The following is an 18,880-nucleotide window of genomic DNA, read 5'->3' on the forward strand; positions in this document are numbered from 1 at the left end:
CTTTTATCGAGATATTTCAACATGGAGCAGTCCCATAATGCACTGCTGGCATGCTTACATAAATGTAGCAATTAATTAATGAGACTACAGGTAATTATGGTGGAGAGACAAGATACAACTCTTCCCTAGTTCAGCTTTAGTTTACCTATATTCCTCTACCTTCCTTGTTTCCATATGGAAGATACGTTTTGTGTGTTCCTCACTGTAGGTGCACTTGTATCTCATCTCTTGATCCAACAACAGCGGCGGATGATGAGCAGAACTGATGTTTGTTAAGATGAAACATTCCTGAGGTTGTTGTCACTCCGTTGTTAAATCTTTCTGTTCCTTTATAAATGCTTGAGAAGTTTGTAAGCAGGTCTAAGAAATATTCTCAAGTAAAAAACAATTACATTTGTGCATTATATCTACTTATTAAAATGTTGTACAAACACTCTGGTATCTGATGCTTGTACATTTCAATTAAATCAGTTACATTTTGTTTGACCTTTACTTTCAAGAAAACATAAAAGACAGTTTTACTTCTTGAACACTTGTCCTAATCTTATGAGTGTATCTACATCCTGGTCTTGAGAGTGCACATATGTTGTTGATATGAAGCAGTGATTGACTTACATATGAGACAGAGATAAAGCAAGCCAGACACATGGCAAGAAGTATCTTCAGTGATCCTAGTCATTCCTGAGAGAAGCTCATCGTTGTTTACGATGTTGATTGGATAAGTAATACAACCGCTGGCTCTGTCTACTGTTGTATCAGGCGTTGCTGATGCACTGACACATTGACAGGACAGGACATTGAATTTAGTCTCATGGAAACAACTGTGTCTGCTTTAAACAATTCAAAAAGAATTGAGGAGGACAAACACATAACGAGCTTTAAACGGGAACAAGTGTGATTAAGTTAAAGAAAGTAAACGAGGAAGAAATGTTTGAACATTGATAAATATTTATCAATTTTTCTAATTTTTTTTTTAATTGTAAAAGAGTTCTTATCAGCAGTAGGTGAAACTATAAAAATTCAATGCTCAAAATTAACCATCAACTAAAAATCTTACAGGACTTATCTTAGAAACATGTACAGTTGAAATGTCCTTGTATTTTATTAACAACAATACACATCCAAACAGTAACTCTCCTTTACAAAGAATCCATAATATTATAACGTATAAAGGGCCGTGACTATTTCCTATTGAATTTTTAGCTGGAGAAGATTTACTTACTATTTTACTGATTGAATCCGGTTTGGACCTTTTAAGTTGTTAACTTTAGTTTAAGCTTCAAAATAAACTTCTTATCTGTAGGAGTGTATTCAATCAGCCGTTTTGCTTTTCAGGTTGGGAATTTTTATCGTAAAAGCAATTTAACAACAACAACAACAACAACAACAACAACAACAACAACAACAACAAAGCTTCACTCGCATTGTCCTTGAAGAACATCATCGTGTTTACTGAGATTATTTGCCAAAGTTTCAGTTTAGCTGAGTAACAAGCCATCTGCCACAGAACTTCTTCACCTCTGACAAAAAATCCTCACGACATCGACCTTAGTTGACACTCAGACTACACTGAATTTTTATACAGAGATGTTTGTGTTTGTGTTTATGCACGAGCTCAAGATAAAGTAGAGGATGAGAAAGGTTGTTAGGGTTAGTAGTTAGGAGCATGAGTCGTTGTCTCGTATTTTGGTCAACTGTGTCTATCAGTATTAGTATATATATAGACAGAAGGCCAGTGTATACATTTCTAACAGTATTCAGTACAAGAAAGTACTCAAGATGATGGTATCCGCTTTTATGATTCTCGTTGTCTGCTTTTTACCAGGTATTGTTTATTAATGGGACTGTCTGTATGTGTGTGTGTGTGTGTGTTTTCTGGGTAAATGTTTCCACGCTCAACCATTGGATGTGTCTCCTTCGACTTCTTTTTGGATCCTTTTTTATCTCTTCCTCTAGTTTTAATCTTTTGTTCATTTTTCGACTTCTTTGCTTGAAAGTAATTATTCCATTAATTTTTTTTTCTTTCACTCAATAATATTTACATATTCTTCAGTCTCATGTTAATTTAAATTTCTCCTTCACAATGTTCTTCGTGAAAAATTGTAGAATTTTCTCGAAACATTAAAAAATGATTTCATGAGTTGAACATATGAAATAGCAGACTTTTCTACTAGTCTATTAACATTAATAAGATCTTGATAATTATTTTCGAAATGTTACTTTTGAAGTTGTAAATAATTAATACTAATTAACAAAGATGTTGAATACGGGAATAGAAAGTCCTTTATAAGTCTTTTAAAGTCGGTAAGTTGTTTTTGTCAGCGTGTTACGGGTACACGTGGCTGAGTGGAGCACCCTACAACGGCTCTACCTACTACTCGTGTGTGGGCGACTCAGTCACCTTTCCCTGGGCCATCATCCCCATTGCTTCTGAAAGAGCTGAGCTGGAATGGTCCTTTAGAGACAATGGTACGTCTGATTGTCCGCGTGCGCTCGTGTACGTGAGTGTAAAAAAAAAATGTGTGTGTGGTTTACTGTGTCAATGGCAAATAATGTGGAAGTCAATGCCTAACCCACATCCATCGTATTAATCATCGTTAATACAACAGATAATCTACGTAAGATACATCTACATCCTACTTAGGCAAAGCATATTTTACCTGTCGTACACAATCTTCTGCTTCTCTGGTAGACACAACAAGAAATTGTTTCTAGGATATATGTCTACGTTTTTATACAGTACACGAAGGTTATGTACAGATGCATGTCTATATCTATGTATGTTGTACATGTTTTGATTTGCTTTGTATGTTTACGAAGATGGCAATTCAGAAGTTATTGCAACATACCTCAACGATGAGTTTCTCGTGCCCCACTCTTCACAGCGAACTTTGACCTTCGCTGGAAGTGTGGGCCTTATAATCAGCAACTTAAAGCACGAAGATTTCGGCGAATACTCAGTTCGTGTTATCATCAACGGCTTCATTACTGAGACGAGATACGCTTACCTGAGACAACCAGGTAATCAAGTAACCATGTAGATAATACACAGTTATTTGTGGTAAACTATAAAATACATTTTTTTGTGTTCAAGTATTTTTCGTAAGCTTTCTTACACTTTGTTGATCAAGCACCGTGCATTTTTTTTTAGACAAAGCATCACAACACCCTTGCAAGCAGACTACAAACACTACACAGAAGTCGGGGAGTTAAAATGTGTTTAAATCAGTTAATTTAACATCCAATTCTGTAAGCTGGCCTCGATTGTTCCCATGGTTGCAGATCCTCCGAGGACGGACGACGACCGGCTGCACGCGCGGATGTTGCCCAACGCCATCTTCAGCTCCGGGGAGTGGCAGGTGCAGCTCGCGTGCGGTTCGTTTTCCTCCCGGGGCTCCTCATCTTTTTCTGTGAAATGGAAGGTTGGCTACTTTTTACATTAGTTAAATGTCGGTGTAATCAAATATTTTGTATTCCTATAGAGGTCGCCACTATAAGCTGACAAATTCGTGTTAACCCTCTCACGGCCGTGAACTTTTTAGAGCTTTGACCACAAATGGTTCATAAGGATCCCAAAACTATTTTGCCATTCGTTTCATGATGAAAATGCAAATTTTTTGCAGATATTTGAAAATTCATTTCATCCACGATCAGTTCACCACTAAAAGTGTAAAAGCTAAGAAATTTCAAATTTCAAATAATAAATGGTTTGCATTTTATAAATAGCGAAATTTCGGTTGGGGTCCGTATGGTGAAGACAAAAAAACTTTTCAGTTATGACAATGACCAACATTAATAATCCCAATGACCAATTTAAACATGGGGAAAGTGCTCGGTTACTATATGCAGACTACAATATTCATACACACACCATCTCTCTCTACACACACACTAAAGCCGTCGGATACACGTGTTAGCACATCTCCTAGTTGTGACACTTGAGTACAAAGCACGTGGATGTCAACTAAACCTCGCACATAGATGACTGGCGTTAGTAAACATAACAGTAATCATCGGTGACAGAGTATATCATGTATCACTGGTAGCAAAACCACATGCCGTGGGGACTCACGTATATATATATCACAATCTAAACAACATACAGAGAGTAAGAAACTCATCCGCAGATATGAAAATTAGAAAATTTCAGTGAAAAGCAGTTTCCCCTAAAAGTAAAAAAAAAAATATTCCAGGCATTGTGGAATAGTCATAAGGAAATGACAATACGTTGATGTCACTGACTTAATAGAGTGATAGAGTATTTTGTTAGACTGTGAGGCTGTCATTTTAATGTGTTGTGTGAAGAAGAGGACTTGGAGATGACTTCTGTTGTACACACTTAACTAGTTTATTCTAAACCTTGCGTCTCTTGACAAACTTTAATTGTTGTTGTAGCACTGTGACAACTGTTTTACAGACACCTTTAGGTCAGATACTGGACAGCGACATTTCCGCAGACCACGACTACATTTTGAAGTTGAACAACCCTTTAGAGGAGGGAAACTACTCCTGCTTCATAGACCTCCACGAGCCTGCTGCCAGGTGTGCGCATGTCCCACCCACCATGCTGGTCAGTAACGAGATTCACGTAGACGAGTGTTCGGCACAGAGGGCGCTGTTCAGTTCAGCCAAGCGTGAAATCCAGGAAATCACATCCATCTTCCAACAGTTTGTAAATCTAGAATCTGGTAGGTTACCTTCAAGTACTCGGGTTTGTTTCCACAGTGTCACTGTATGAATGCAGTTTACCAAGTTTACATAACGAGATTTAGTGTGAACAGGGATTTGTTCTACAAGGCTAATAATGTGTTGGTCAAAATATATGTTTGTGTTTGCGTGTATTGATGTAAATGTATGTAAGTAAATGCAATTTTGTGTGTGAGATAGAGAGAGAAAAAAACAGAGATTATGATTAATGTTACAATGAGCTATTATTTAGGTTACATTTAAATTTGTTTCGTAGGAAATTAAAACAGTTAATCTTATCCTACTACATGTGCACTAACCACAAATACGGAGGAAGGTATTACTATTACTTACTATTGTTGATTATGTCTTGGCTGTGAGTTCTCCCTTGTCTGACCGATAAAAAACTTCAGACAGATGCTCAGAGACATAGAATATCATCTCAACTAATTCATTCCACGTGCTATGCTCTTAATAAGTTCCACTGGCCGTGATGATGTGTTAGCCAGGTGACCAAACGCAGGAACCAACTGTACCTACTGTTACTGTTATTAAAAACTGTACTCACTGGTAGTCAGTATGTACATGTATGAACTCAGCAGTATATTTCTAGTGCTTGAACAACTGTAAATCTTACCTGCAGTTGTCCTCTGGAATTGAAAAGTTGTATTGTATTGTGTTGACACTGTGCGCCTTGCTGGAGGCAGCAGACCGTGGAATGGAAGACTTGAAGTGAAGGTGAACGACACTTGGGGAGCGGTGTGCAGCAGCAACTACTACTCGTCCCTTGCCCTTGTTGTCTGCAGGAGTCTACGACTCAAGCGGTGAGAGTTTGTATGATATGATATGATGCTCTTATACGACCCCACCACCCTGTACATCTTTTTGGAAATAATGGACAAAATCCATAGTCTGTAGTAATGTCTTCCAGTCTGTAGTAATGATCTTCTGTTATGAGTGGAATAAGACAAAACAAGGGAGTGATGGAGATTGGGAAGGATAAAGAAGTCAGAATTTTTAATTATTACTGAGATGCTCCTGATTTAAAAATCCTTTATGGAGGGCTTGCTGATAAAAACATACTAATTATTCGAGAAAATGTACACAGAAGAATTTAAGCAAATTTCACTCAGCATGTAGAGCAGCTCATTCTTTCAATCATGATGGTTGATGTCTCGATTGCTATCACACTAACTCGGCTGTTTAATCACGTGGGTGGACTTCCAGATTACGAGACACTGCTTCTTTTTGTTATCATATAATACTGAAGGCATTGTGGTAGCAAATTTAAATCTCCTCTCCAATTTAGTACAGAATGGACAGTTTGTGGACTAATGTCATATCTTTATTAACATTTTTGTGAATATTTAAAAATAGTAATACAGAAGACTAACGTAGTTAAAATATTGTAGTTTGCTTGATGAGAATTCAGTTTCAAAACGTTTAAAATCTGCGAACAACAAACACCTGGCTATGAGGTGTGTGTCAAGGTTAAATATCTTTATATTTATTAAGTTGTTTGAGATGGTGAACTAGTCATCATGTGTGTATGTGGACGGACAAGTGTTTGCATGTGTGTACTGCTCTAGTTATTTTAACGTGCATGGCTGCGCGCGCGTGTGTGCGTGTGTGTATGTGTGCTTGTGTGTGCGTGCGTGCGTGCGAGAGAGGGAACGGTTTTGTGTAAGTGCGAGAGGTTTACTTCCTTTTCACTGTTATCTTTCTTATCTGACAGAGATGCAAGTTATTCCCCGCAAGTCAGTATCGGCACAACGTACGGCACGAGCACGTTACCGGCTCACATCGGATACATTACCTGTAACGGCGATGAAGACAGCATCTTTGACTGCTCCATCACCTACAACGGTCAATCCTGTTATCGCTACTACGATATCGGAGTGGACTGCTTGCCGAGATTCACACTGAATTAAAAACAAGTAGACCTTACAAAGTTGTAGTAATGAAGTAACAATGCCTCATTATGTGACATGTTCACTGTCTTAGCATAAACTTACTTTTATTTACAGTGATTCAACTTTGAAAAGACACACGATGAATTCTTTATGAACATTCTTATCTTTTTCATTATTTGGTTTGATTCTTTCACGATCTACCTTGATTAGTCGGCAAATTTGTAATAAAGTGTTAATAGTTCTCTTAATCTGCAGACTCGTCTTTACAAGGGCACTAAAGATAAGTTGGAAGGTTGGTTGTTCTGGGCTCAGCACGGTGTTGTTTCTTTTCATATGGCATCTGTTTACAGTGCTGGCTCGGCGTAAAATACCAGTTCCTCTCCAGTCTACCTTGTAATCTGTCTGTTCCTCACTGTAGCGTGTATTTTATCTCATCACTTTATTATACAACAGCGGTGTGTAATTCGCTTAATTTATGTTTGTTAAGAAGAAACATTCTGCAGTATGTCAGTTTATGCACCACTGTTTGGTTCTGTCGTAGAATAAAATTATTATCTGCTATATTGGATAATTATGTTTTTTATGAAGTATTATAGAATGTATTTTAACTAAATGAAAGGAATAAGTAAACCTTCTCGAGTGAAAATGCTCATTATATCAAAGAACCATACAAATCTTATTTCTGAAACATGTGATCCTTATCTTATGAATGCATCTTCATCCTGGTCTTGAAAGTGCACACAGGTTGCTGATATGAACCAGTGATTGACACATTGCCTGAGTGAGCGATAAAGCAAGTCAGACACGAGTAAAGAAATATCTTCCTCAATCATAGTCTGTCCTCAGCTAAGCTCCTTGCAGTTTACGATGTTGATTTGGTGGGCAATACACCCGCCATCTTTACCTCCTTCTCTACGAGGTGCGCCTGCTACACTGACAGACTGTCCGGACAGGACAGCAAACGCACAATGAGCGCAGGCGAACGGCGAGAACGCACACTGGCAACAGTATATGTAAACTGACTTGTCTACAATGATTCTTATAAACAGTTTATTTAAATGTAGTAATTTTAGACATCAAGACAGGTGCATGTGTGCCCAAAGCTCTGTCTTCACGAATGACTAGGACACAACCACCTGTATTTAATAGAAAAAGAGTTCAAAGACATCATCGCTAAGAGGACAATACTGTTAGGAGGCAGACACGCACACACGGTGAAGCAGATAGCGAAAATGGTTAGAACAGTGTATTCCGAAACCCTGTAATGTGCCGGTTCGATACCCGCAGTTGTAATAAGTTGTGGTAGGTCGTGTATTGTTTACAGTACGAATGGTCTCTTGTGTCTGACGTCTTGTGTGCGTCATTTGTTTTACGTCACTTACACCAGAAAAAAACGTCATACATAAGAGAATTTGCTCTCAAAATGGCCAACTGAGCGGGAAAACAACGGCGTTCGTCCGCCATCTTCTTTATGACTCTCTCAGTGACCTTCCTCAGAATTTGTGCCTCTTGGATTCCATTCATCTACAAATCTCTTTATCCTGATCGTCATCTTATCATGTTCGTCTTGTGTATGTGATACGTCATGCATATGTAAGGTAAGTGTACGTTCGTCGTATTACATAACCGTATTGTGCTTCCCCTACATCATCAACCCAGCTGTTAAATGGATGGAGAGTAGGAGAAGGTAAAGTAAGGAAGGAAAAGACATGCGTGCGGTTTGTCCCGAGAAAAGCTCTGTCGTGAACATTTTCCTCCATAGCGACTGACTGGGGACTGACATTTCCGTTATCTGATATTCCTCCATCTTGGCAGGACATAGTACAGCCCGTAGCCTTACACTCTCTCCAAGGTTTACCTCAAGTTAATTTTTGTAAGACGCCCTGCTAATGTTGTAAATACAGTGGAACCTCGGTTAGCGAACGCCTCGGATAGCGAATATTTCGGATAACGAACAACTTTCCAGAACGGATTTATTTCGTTAACCCAGGTTCCACTGTACTTGTCCATTAGCTTAATATGTTTTCTCCTGTAGTCTTGCTCGTCAGACCACATTTACTGCCAAGATTATTCGCCATATTCTGCTTTTCGCTGAATGATAATCCATCTGCCATTCATCTTCTTTCTCTGATGGCCAAAACAAAATCATCACGATATCCACCTTATTTGATACTAACCACAGAACCTTATTCTTATTTGCAGATTTGTGTGTGTGTGTTTATGCGTGAGCTGAAGATAAAGTCTATTCGGTTGCAGCACGATGTCAGGGATGTAAGTAGCTAGGAAATGTCTAAGCAGCCAACACTACATGACCAACTCTTGCAAACGCTGACCTAAAGTCGATTAATTTACGGAAGACACCCTGCTGATGTCGCAGGTATTCATCCTTGAGGACGAGACAGTCGAATATGTTTTTCTCTAATATTCCTGTTCTTTAAATCATTTTACTGAGGACATTACACGACAAATTTCGATTTTAGTTGAGTAACGAACCACCTGCTGGTTATCTTCTGTTTAGGACAAAAAAACTCATCACGACGTTGACCTCAGTTGGCATTTTATTTTTAGACGGACATGTTTGTAGGTGTGCTTGTATGTCTGCGCGAGCTGAAGATAAATCTAAGTGGTTTCAGCTGGATGTCAGAGATATAAGTAGTTAGGAACATTGCACTATGTTCAGTGTTTTGGTCGCCTTCATCTAGTGGACTGTGTATTATCTTTAAAATACACCCACAACTTCTGACAGTTCTCACCTCACAACAAAGTGCTGATGATGGCATTTTCCTTCAAGATTCTCACCTTTGTCGGCTTTTTCTCAGGTATTAACACTGTGTGTGTGTGGTTGGTGGAGAGACACTTGTTGCCTTGACCGGTTTCTTTTCCGTGATACACTTACAGCTGCTGGCTTGGGGTAGGAACCCACCCAACACCCAAAACCTTCCCTGTCCTCTCACACTTGACTGAATGGTGTGTCTTACAAAATGTTTGCTTCTTTCTATTTTTTTTTTTTTTTTTTTTTGTACCATTATGTTTACAGCTTTGTTTTGCTTCTTGTCACAGACACTCGAGTTAGACTACCCTAAATGTAGAATCCTGAACAGTTGAACGTTCTTTTACTTCGCAAAAAACAAAAACGATTAACTTTTTTGCACGCCTGTCTATATTTAAGTATAGTAGCAAACAAATGGCAAAATACTTAATAAATTTCTGCGAGAATTGTTGAAATAAAGCTAATTCTTAATATACATCGTGAAAGGTACTAATTACTAAGTATTAATCGTATATAAGATATAAATACACTTCCTCTCAAAAGTAATCGTAGAGATGTTCTATTTAAAATGAGTATATTTGTCGTTTTCTCATAAAGCATGTTACGGGCACAGCTGGTCGACTGGAGCACCCTCCAATTTCACTATTTTCTATGCTTGTGTGGGCGACTCAGTCACCTTTCCCTGGGTGCTCACCCTCTCTAGTACTGAGAGAGTGATTGATATGGAATGGTACTTTGCACCGAACGGTAAGACTTACTTTTATACTGGTAGTTCTGTGAGTAAATTTAAAATGCTGGAACTGACGGACATTTGCATGTAACTGGCTGAAGACTCAACTGTCCTAGTCTTTGAGCTTTTGACTGATTGTCAACGTGTTTGCATGAGCGGAATATAAAATAATGAAGAATATGCTATACTGTGTGTGCTTGTATGACCTTAGAATGCATCAGGGTAGTTTTTGTGTATAACACTTTCAACTATTAGAGAACAACACTCTGTAAGAAGCATAACTTTTGTTGTTCTTCTTCATTGTTATTATTATTGCTGCTTTAAGAAGGGAATTGTAGAATCTCTAATACAAAAAAGTTTTCTCATTGCTGATACTTTCACGTTTTGAATACTTTGTTAATGTGACTAAATTTTAAAATGTAATAGAATCTAGACATATGACGGATAGATGCTAGGTGGCTATCACTGAGATAAACAAGTAAAGTTTAGCTGTAATTAAAGGTGTTTACCCTGTAAGGGAGACAGGAAGTGGAACACGTGAGCAAGTTAACTTTCTGACCAAATTTTACCTTCGATGACAAAAGAGATACCGCTTTCGAGGTAAACCTATGCTAGTGGGTAGGGGATTTCCCGTCGATAATAATGATAATGATAATGATAATTTGAGAGTTTTGATTTCTGAAGTAAAAAAATAAATGCACGTAGACATAAACAGTTTAACTCAACAGCTGAACATTATGTTTGTATACATAATACAAATGCAACACACACATACACTACGTATACAACAAAAAAAAAGCAGCCACACACACACTCACAGAAAGGAAGTTATGAAAGAGAGAAAACTACCAGCTACTAAAAGTAGTTCCGGAAAAGATGGGCTTAAAGGCCAGACTTAAAAGCATCATAGCATTATGAGCGTCTTGCCCTGCTATAGCAATATATATATATTATAATTTATTGCCATGTATTTTACATTGTTATAAATCTATTCTTTTTAATTTTTCATAATTTTTCCATAAATTAAATAAAATAGGTATGTTTCCTTTATTTTTGCGAAGCAGTTTATGATCCTGAAACCATTGCAACGTACGTGGACGGTAGGTTTCTCGTGCCCCAGTCCACTCACCAACGTTTGTACTTTGCGGAGAATGTCGGCCTCACCATCAGCAACCTAACGCACGAAGACTTTGGAACATACTCAGTTCGTGTTGACATCAGGAGCGGTTCATCTTTTGTATCTGAGGTGATATACGCAACTCTGCATCAGCCAGGTAATAAAGCTCTTAAGCACTGTATAAGTGAACATAATCGTTACTTGTGAACATATAAGCGTTGTTTGCTGTGTGTGGCGAGAACTTGATTCTTCGTAACTCTCTTTTCTTATTCCTAGATGATTATGCTGTTTTATACGCACTTTTTTCATTTTCTAAACATAGTATCAAAGAGACGTTCAATGAAGTTATCAAAAATAAAAATACTGCATTAAAACAGTGATTTAATATTAAAAATAATAATAATAATGTGACCATCACCACCAAGATAGATGGCACTCTGTGCACAGGCCAATAATGATGATAAAAGATAAAAGCCAGTAGACAGTGAGGTACGTATAGACATACTAAACAACATCAAGATGAGGTACATGATAACAGTCAGTGAGAAGTGAGGTACACACACAGACACAGTAAACAACATAAAGATGAGGTACAAGAGTACAAGGTAAAGTAATGGATGAAGGGATGTAGATACTATATACAGTGTAAGATGGAGTCGTTACATGGTGATTAACATGACAGACAGTATTGCCAGGGAGTTAATATAGTAACTCAGGGATAGCGCTTTGTGGACAGATGTGTTTTCACAGAGCCTGTGAATGTAACCTTGTAGTTTGAGTGGCGAATGTAATGTGGACGAGAGTTTACATCCAATTCTCTAAATATGACTTTGATTTTCTCCGTGATTCTAGTTCCTCCTACAACTGAAGACGAGCTGCTGCACGCGCGGATGTTGCCGAATGCCGCGTTCAGCTCAGGGGAGTGGCACGTGCAGCTCGCGTGCGGTAGATTTATCTCTGTGTTTTCTACGTTTTTCTCTGTGAATTGGAAGGTTAGTTACTATATACATGAAGTAATTAGATACTAGTGTAATATGTTTTTATTCCTTTAGAAGTCATGAATTTAAGTCAGAAATTCTTTAATTAAACAATCTTAGAAAACGAAATAAATAAGTAATTGTGCAGGCTTGTCAAACTCAAGAAACATTTCAGTCAAAAGAACTAATTTCAGACTAAGATGTCAAATTATCGAAGTCAAAATTTCCGGATACTGAATAATCACAAAAATAGCAAACATGTGATTTATGTAGCTATTTCCAATGTTACTATATTCCCAATGCGCTTTACAAAACTAATAAAATATCAATACAAATTGCACATAGTGCACATAGAAAGAAATACCTTATCAACCATAGTGAAAAGACAGAAAGGATGATCAATATAATGCCACAAGACAGTTGAAGTAACTCGGACACTCAAGAGAAGATATGAATGTCGTTATAAACTGTGAGGCAAATGACACGAGGCAGCTGTCCTGTGTAGACACTAAAGACAACAGCTGCAAATCTTTCAGGTGTGACACAGTTGATAACACAGCACGTTGATATTCATTATAGAAAGCACAAAGATGAACAGGGAACACAACAGCAGTCAACAACATTGATGGGTAGCTAAAACACGTGTCGTCGGGTATTCACGTGCATAGATAAGAAATATAAGCAGCAGAAAATTGAGTAGGAAACTCATTCATAAATCGGAATTTTGAAAACGGCATTAGTAGCACTAATCCTAAAGAGCCGAACATTTGAATCATTGTGGAGTAGACGAAGAGATATCTCAGTTTCACGTCAGTATGATCCTTTGTTAGACTGTGAGGTTGTACACTTTGTGCTGACTGAAAAACAATCTTTAGTGTAAGTCAGAAGAGGAATTAAAGGATGTTTTTATTCCAGATCCCTAACCAGTATCTACTCTTAAATCCTAACCATTAGGTCTCTTGGCAGACTTTAATTGTTTTGTAATGATGCAACTATTTCACAGACACCTTCAGGTCGCTTACTGCCCACTGACCAAATCACAGGCTCCGACTACATTTTGAAGTTGACCAACCCTATAGAAGAGGGAAACTACTCCTGCTTCATAGACATCCATGAGCCTGCTGCCAGGTGTGCGCATGTGCCGTCCACCATGCTGGTCAGTAACGAGATTCACGTAGACGACTGTTCTGTACAGACGGTGAAGAATAATGCAGCCAAGCATCAAATGGAGGACATTGCATCAGCCTTCAAACAGTTGGTAATGACAGGATCAGAATCTGGTAGGTTACCTTCAAGTACTTGCTTTTGTTTACACAGTGTCACTGTATTCATGTAGTTTACCAACTTACACAACTGGGGTTTTGATGTTTAAAGTGATTTCTTCTACCAGGCAGGTCAGTACTTGGTAAATATGTGTTTGTGTTCGCGTACATTCGTGTAAAGTTGAATGTGTGTGCGCTAATGCAACTTTGAGTGCGTGCGTGTGAGTGAGAGAAGAGACCAATATTACAATGTTACAATGCTCTAGTGTTTTGTCCACTTTAAATTTTCTCTGTAGGAGATCGACACGTTTAATCTCATCCTTTCTCCTTGTATACACAGGTATACTAATGGATACAGCAGTGGGAAAAAGAAAGAATTTGTTTTAGAAGTGCAACACAATTTTTTTAAATAACTATGTAATGAACAAGTTCTTATGAAGGTATATCTTATTTTTACTACTCCTGATCACCTGTTGGCTGTGAGTTCTCACTTGTGGTCTGGCTACAGAAGCTACATACCTTAGTGCAGAACGAATTGTCACCGCAACTCATTCATTTCACGGGCGATACACGTGATCAGTGGTACTGGACATGGTGTTGTGACCTCATGCACTGCACCAGCTTATGGATTGTTGTTGTTATGAAGAACTATATTCACTGGATGTCAATATGTGTGTGTGTATGTACTCAGTTGCATATAGCTAGATACCTGAATAACTGTACATGTAACTCTTACCTCAAGTTACCTGTAACCGTCACTGGGCTTTGACAAAGTTGTGTTGTACAGGAAATGTCCGTCTTGTCAACGGCAACCGACCGTGGAATGGCAGAATTGAGTTGAAGTCCCCCAACGGCACCTGGGGAGCAATGTGCAGCACTTTTGTCGGTTTGAATACTGCCCCAGTTGTCTGCAGGATGCTCGGGCTCACTCCGTGAGTGCTACTTTTTATTTTAGGATCTTACAACCTACTTGAACCTGCTACGATCCCGTTGTTCTAGTAAATCTTTCTGGGAAAATATGCAATTATTACAAGAAAATAAACAAGACGCGTTTGACCCACAGGTTACTCTAACAAATATTTCTTTGAATGTCGAGCGTTGACTTCTACATTCCTATCATAGGACCATTACTTCTTTTTGACACTTGGAAAAGGTGTTATGATATAAGTGATAATAGTTTTTCTTAGCAGATAATATTGAATGCATTGTATTAATAAATTTAATAATCTCGTTTCCATTTTAGTACAAAATAAACAGTTTCTGGGTTAAGTGTCATATCTTTGTTAACATTTGTGTCAATATTTTAAAAAGTAAAGCAGAGTAGCAAAGCAAAGAAGATTAATGTAGTGAAAAATATTGTGAAGTGCTTCGTAAGAATGAACATTTGAAACATTTAAAATCTGCATACAACACCCTGACAGCTAAGGTGTGTGTCTTCAAGCGTATAATCTTCTCTCTTTATATCTTTTTCTAAGTTCGTTGGGGAAGTAAACTAGTGATCATGTATGTATCTAGAGAGGCAAGTGTTTGTACGAGCATACTGCTTCAGTTATTTTACTTGCGCGGATATGTTTGTGTGTGTGTGAGAGAGATAGAGATTAAAGAAGAGAGAGAACACGATTCTTGTGTGATAATGCGAGGGCTTTACTTCATTCTTTACGGTATCTTTGTTTACTGACAGGGATCCAAGGTATTCACCGTACATATCTTACGCTAATCAGTATGGCATTAGCAAGTTACCGGCTCTCACTGGGTATGTCTCCTGTACCGGCAATGAAGACAGCATCTTTAACTGCTCCATCAGCTACAATGGTCAATCCTGTGATCGCTACTACGATTTGGGAGTCGACTGTTGGCCAACATTTACAACGGATTAAAAAAAGTAGATCTTACAAAGTTACAGCAATAAAGTAACAATGTCTCAGTATCTGACTTATTCTCACTCTCTTAGCATAAACTTACAGGACAGGTCAGGTCTGAAGCATCTCCCCACCGCAATCACATCAGCAAGTCCAACACACGACAGTTTAAGATGTTTATACACTAAGATATCTCTGTCAGAGATTCAAATAAGAAAAAAGGGCAATTTCATGTGCTTTTATTTCTTCGTCCTCTTTCCATAACATAATTCGTAAGTCACGGGATTCGTAGAATGTATAGTCATCTGAGGTGGCGTGTGTGTGTGTGTGTGTGCGTGTGTGTGTTGGTTGTAGTTCTATTAAAAGTATACCCAAGATAGCATTGAAACATTTTACAACCGTTTCCAAAACGCTAGCATGACTCTAATAACGTGAAGGTTGTAGACGAAATATTTTCGAGTCATTTTTACTTTTAACTGAAACATTTTAGAATTATTTTGAAATGGATTGTAGGATGGAGCTGTGTGGGATGGGTTGGAGGGAAAGGCAGGGAGAGCTTGCTTGCATCAAACACCATTCAAGTGTCTATCAGCATTTTTCGTTTGTTTATTTTATTGTTTGAAAGCAACCGCGGGAACATCGGGTTGTTTCCTTTGCTGACGCTCGGACAACATCAGAACCGTTTCAAAACCGAAATGTATATAGATCCATGCTTTCTTAGTGAAAATATAGATGTAGAAATACGGTAAAATGTTGAAGACAACAGCTGTAGTAAGAATACCAAGTAAGCCCCTACATGTCTGACGATCTTTATTGAAAGCTGGTAGAAACTGTCGTCCATTGCCCGCGTCGTCTCGCTGCTTCGCTTTTTGGATGAGGTCAAAGTGCAGTAGTGATAATTAGCTTAATGCAGCGGTTCTCAAACTGTGGGGCGCGCCCCCTGGGGGGGGGTGACGTGCCTACAAGGGGGGCTTGAAGGTGGTCATTTTTTTTAAAGTTTCTTGCACCGGTATTAGTGAAATTAGTTTACATTGTGTAACCGAGTGGCGAGGGCGATCAAACTCCAAATCTCTTCTCCCTATTCAAGTACACTGTCTCGGCAATGCAGTGACTTCTCACTTCCAAAACTCAAAACACAATCCCCCTCTCAACAATTAAGCCTCCAATCTCCCTCCTCTCGCCTTTTACCCTCTCTCTCCCCCTATCTCTCATCGCTGACTCCCCTCTCCCTCTCCAGTCACACCTCTTGTTGCTGTGAATAACATTGCTGATTCCTGCGATGAGGTTAAGCAGACCAGTATGCATGGTGTGTGTGTTTGCAGTACTGTACTGTTATTATGGTACAGTACTGTATGAGCGTATGATTCGACTTACGTCGAAATTCGGTTTACGACGCCGCGTAAGAACGGATCAACGTCTTAAGTCGAGGACTACCTGTAGTTTTAATAAAATTTTGGAGGCGAAGTACACGTGTTTGTTCTGAAGAAGATAACCATGGATAGATTTGTGATACGAAAAGGAACTGATTGCGGTGGTTTTTTGAAAAGAAAAAGGGAAGAAACGAGCGATGTGCAAGTTTTGGGTGCTGGAGCCGATGAAAAACCAGAAAGGCCTGCTACGAAAGTAAGAAAGTATGACAATGAATACTTGAAAATTGGTTTTACAAACATTATTGTTGATGGTAAAGAACGGCCACAGTGTGTTCGCCTCGCAATATTAGCTCCAGATAGTATGAAGATAAACAAACTACGGCGCAATTTGCATTTGGAAACTCGACATGCGGAGTTAGCTTGCAAACCTCTCGAATTTTTTGAACGAAAATTTGCAAGAATACAAAAGAGACAAAAAAAACCAAAACATTTGTCTCACATACATCAATTCCTAAGAAAGCTTTGATGGCTTCGTATCAAGTTTCCTATCGCATTGCTCAAAACAAAAAAGCACATACGATCGGAGAGTCATTAATACTGCCTGCAGCAATGGACATTGTAGGGACCATGACAGGAGAAGATGCTGCTACGCAACTGCAAGCCATTCCTTTGTCAAATGACATGGTTCGCGGAGAATAACTGAGATATCTGAAGACGTGTCTGATCAGTTGATCAGTCGTATAAAAAGCCAAAATTTTGCTTTGCAGTTAGATGAAGCTACTGACACTGCAGGTGACTCACATTTGATTGCTGACATTTGTTACCTGTGGGAAAATAATCTTCTGGAAGACTTTTTATTTTGCAAGAAAATTGAACGCAGAGCAACAGCCCAAGGTTGCTCCAGACGTAGTTTGGACTCACTGCCTGATCCACCGTGAAGTTCTAGCTTCCAAAGATTTGAGTGTTGAGTTGAACACAGTGCTAACAGATGTCATCAAAAGGGTGAACTTTATAAAGAACAGTTCTGCCAGATCTCGCCTGTTTTCTCTGATATGTCAAGACATGGGAGCCGACTATGACGCCTTGCTCTAGTACTGCGAATCAAGGTGGTTGTCGCGTGGAAAAGCTTTGAAGTCTTTGAATTGCGGGAAGAATTGTGGGTGTTTCTGAAGGAGAACTCTTTCAACAAGGCTGACCTGCTTAAGAACGACCGATGGCTGCTGCTAATGGCATATTTATCGGACATATTTGAGAAGCTGAACGTTGTGAATACTTCTATGCAAGGGAAGGACACCACCATATTACAAACAACTGACAAGATGAATGCTTTCGTCCGAAAAATTTCGTTGTGGACGCAAACGATACGCCAGGAAAATATTTTTGATATGTTTCCGTGCTTGTGTAAGTTCAAGGCTGACGTTAACTTGAATCTTGATCAGGTGAAGAATGTAATTATTGCCCATCTAAACGGACTGCAAGAAAGGTTTCAGCATTACTTCGCTGAAATTGATGTGACTAAATAAGATTGGATTCATAATACATTTCTGGCTGATCCTAGCACAAGCGGGTTGTCCACGCAAGAAGAGCAACTCATCGACCTTTCGAGTGACCAATCCCTGAAAATGGTCTTCCAAACAACACAAGTGCCAACATTCTGGATTAGCGTCTACAGTGAATATCCTCTCCTTTCTGAGAAAGCAATAAAAGTTCTTCTGCCATTTTCAACTTCGTATATGTGTGAGCAAGGATTTTCAGCATTGGCAGCACTGAAGTCGAAATACAGAAATCGTGTGGACGCAGAGGCTGAGTTGCGAATAGCAGTGGGTACGAACATCGCACACAGGTTCGCTTCTCTATGCAACAGCAAGCAGGCTCAACCTTCTCGTTAATCAAAGTGAGTGTCTAATAAAATAATATTTATTAGCACCGCAGAATTTGCTTTAGTAAAATTTCATTAACAGAATCAGCTTAATGTCTGAAGGGTTACATCGCGTGAGTTAATAGTTAACTTAGATAAGTCTAACACTGTAGTATTTAGACATGGTTCTATTTCTTCCCATTAGAAATGATAATTTGGAGTCCAAAATATATATGTTGTAAATATGTATAAATATTTGGGTATCTACATGTCCTCTCGTCTGTCCTTCTCTCGTGCTTTAAATGACACTGCTAGTCGTGCCAAAAATAATGTAGATG

The 18,880-nt window shown here is 38.7% G+C and overlaps 2 protein-coding genes across 5 annotated transcripts; both read left to right on the forward strand.

Annotated features, from left to right (window-relative positions):
* Positions 1–1,713: 1,713 nt before the first annotated feature.
* Positions 1,714–7,168, forward strand: LOC112569776 (deleted in malignant brain tumors 1 protein-like). 4 transcript variants are annotated; one of them, XR_003100548.1, is made up of 7 exons: positions 1,714–1,825; positions 2,323–2,469; positions 2,821–3,021; positions 3,283–3,422; positions 4,418–4,688; positions 5,394–5,510; positions 6,422–6,559. XR_003100548.1 is itself a non-coding variant. In XM_025247719.1 (7 exons), the coding sequence occupies exons 1-7, from the start codon at positions 1,780–1,782 to the stop codon at positions 6,615–6,617; spliced, it is 1,143 nt and encodes a 380-aa protein (XP_025103504.1). In that variant the 5' UTR covers positions 1,714–1,779; the 3' UTR covers positions 6,618–7,168. The 4 variants fall into 4 exon arrangements, 3 of the variants coding, with proteins under 3 accessions (XP_025103504.1, XP_025103599.1, XP_025103683.1); XM_025247719.1 differs by having other exon boundaries at positions 5,369–5,510; positions 6,422–7,168; XM_025247814.1 differs by having other exon boundaries at positions 5,387–5,510; positions 6,422–7,168.
* Positions 7,169–8,872: 1,704 nt separating this feature from the next.
* LOC112569354 lies at positions 8,873–15,380 on the forward strand. The gene is made up of 7 exons (XM_025247180.1): positions 8,873–9,418; positions 9,967–10,116; positions 11,164–11,373; positions 12,069–12,208; positions 13,197–13,473; positions 14,243–14,387; positions 15,137–15,380. Exons 1-7 carry the CDS (start codon positions 9,370–9,372, stop codon positions 15,330–15,332), a joined length of 1,167 nt encoding a protein of 388 aa, XP_025102965.1. The 5' UTR covers positions 8,873–9,369; the 3' UTR covers positions 15,333–15,380.
* Positions 15,381–18,880: the final 3,500 nt, after the last annotated feature.

Source organism: Pomacea canaliculata, linkage group LG1 (genome assembly GCF_003073045.1).
Source record: "Pomacea canaliculata isolate SZHN2017 linkage group LG1, ASM307304v1, whole genome shotgun sequence".
Taxonomy (NCBI): domain Eukaryota; kingdom Metazoa; phylum Mollusca; class Gastropoda; order Architaenioglossa; family Ampullariidae; genus Pomacea; species Pomacea canaliculata.

What these genes read in the sequence shown, in the direction of transcription:
- LOC112569776 (XM_025247719.1), top strand. Translation starts at nt 1,780, where the DNA reads ATGATGGTATCCGCTTTTATGATTCTCGTTGTCTGCTTTTTACCAG. An exon ending in CGTTGTCTGCTTTTTACCAG is followed by an intron (nt 1,826 to 2,322) that starts GTATTGTTTATT and finishes TGTTTTTGTCAG; the next exon opens with CGTGTTACGGGTACACGTGG. An exon ending in ATGGTCCTTTAGAGACAATG is followed by an intron (nt 2,470 to 2,820) that starts GTACGTCTGATT and finishes ATGTTTACGAAG; the next exon opens with ATGGCAATTCAGAAGTTATT.
- LOC112569354 (XM_025247180.1), top strand. Translation starts at nt 9,370, where the DNA reads ATGATGGCATTTTCCTTCAAGATTCTCACCTTTGTCGGCTTTTTCTCA. An exon ending in ATGGTACTTTGCACCGAACG is followed by an intron (nt 10,117 to 11,163) that starts GTAAGACTTACT and finishes TTTGCGAAGCAG; the next exon opens with TTTATGATCCTGAAACCATT. An exon ending in AATGACAGGATCAGAATCTG is followed by an intron (nt 13,474 to 14,242) that starts GTAGGTTACCTT and finishes TGTGTTGTACAG; the next exon opens with GAAATGTCCGTCTTGTCAAC.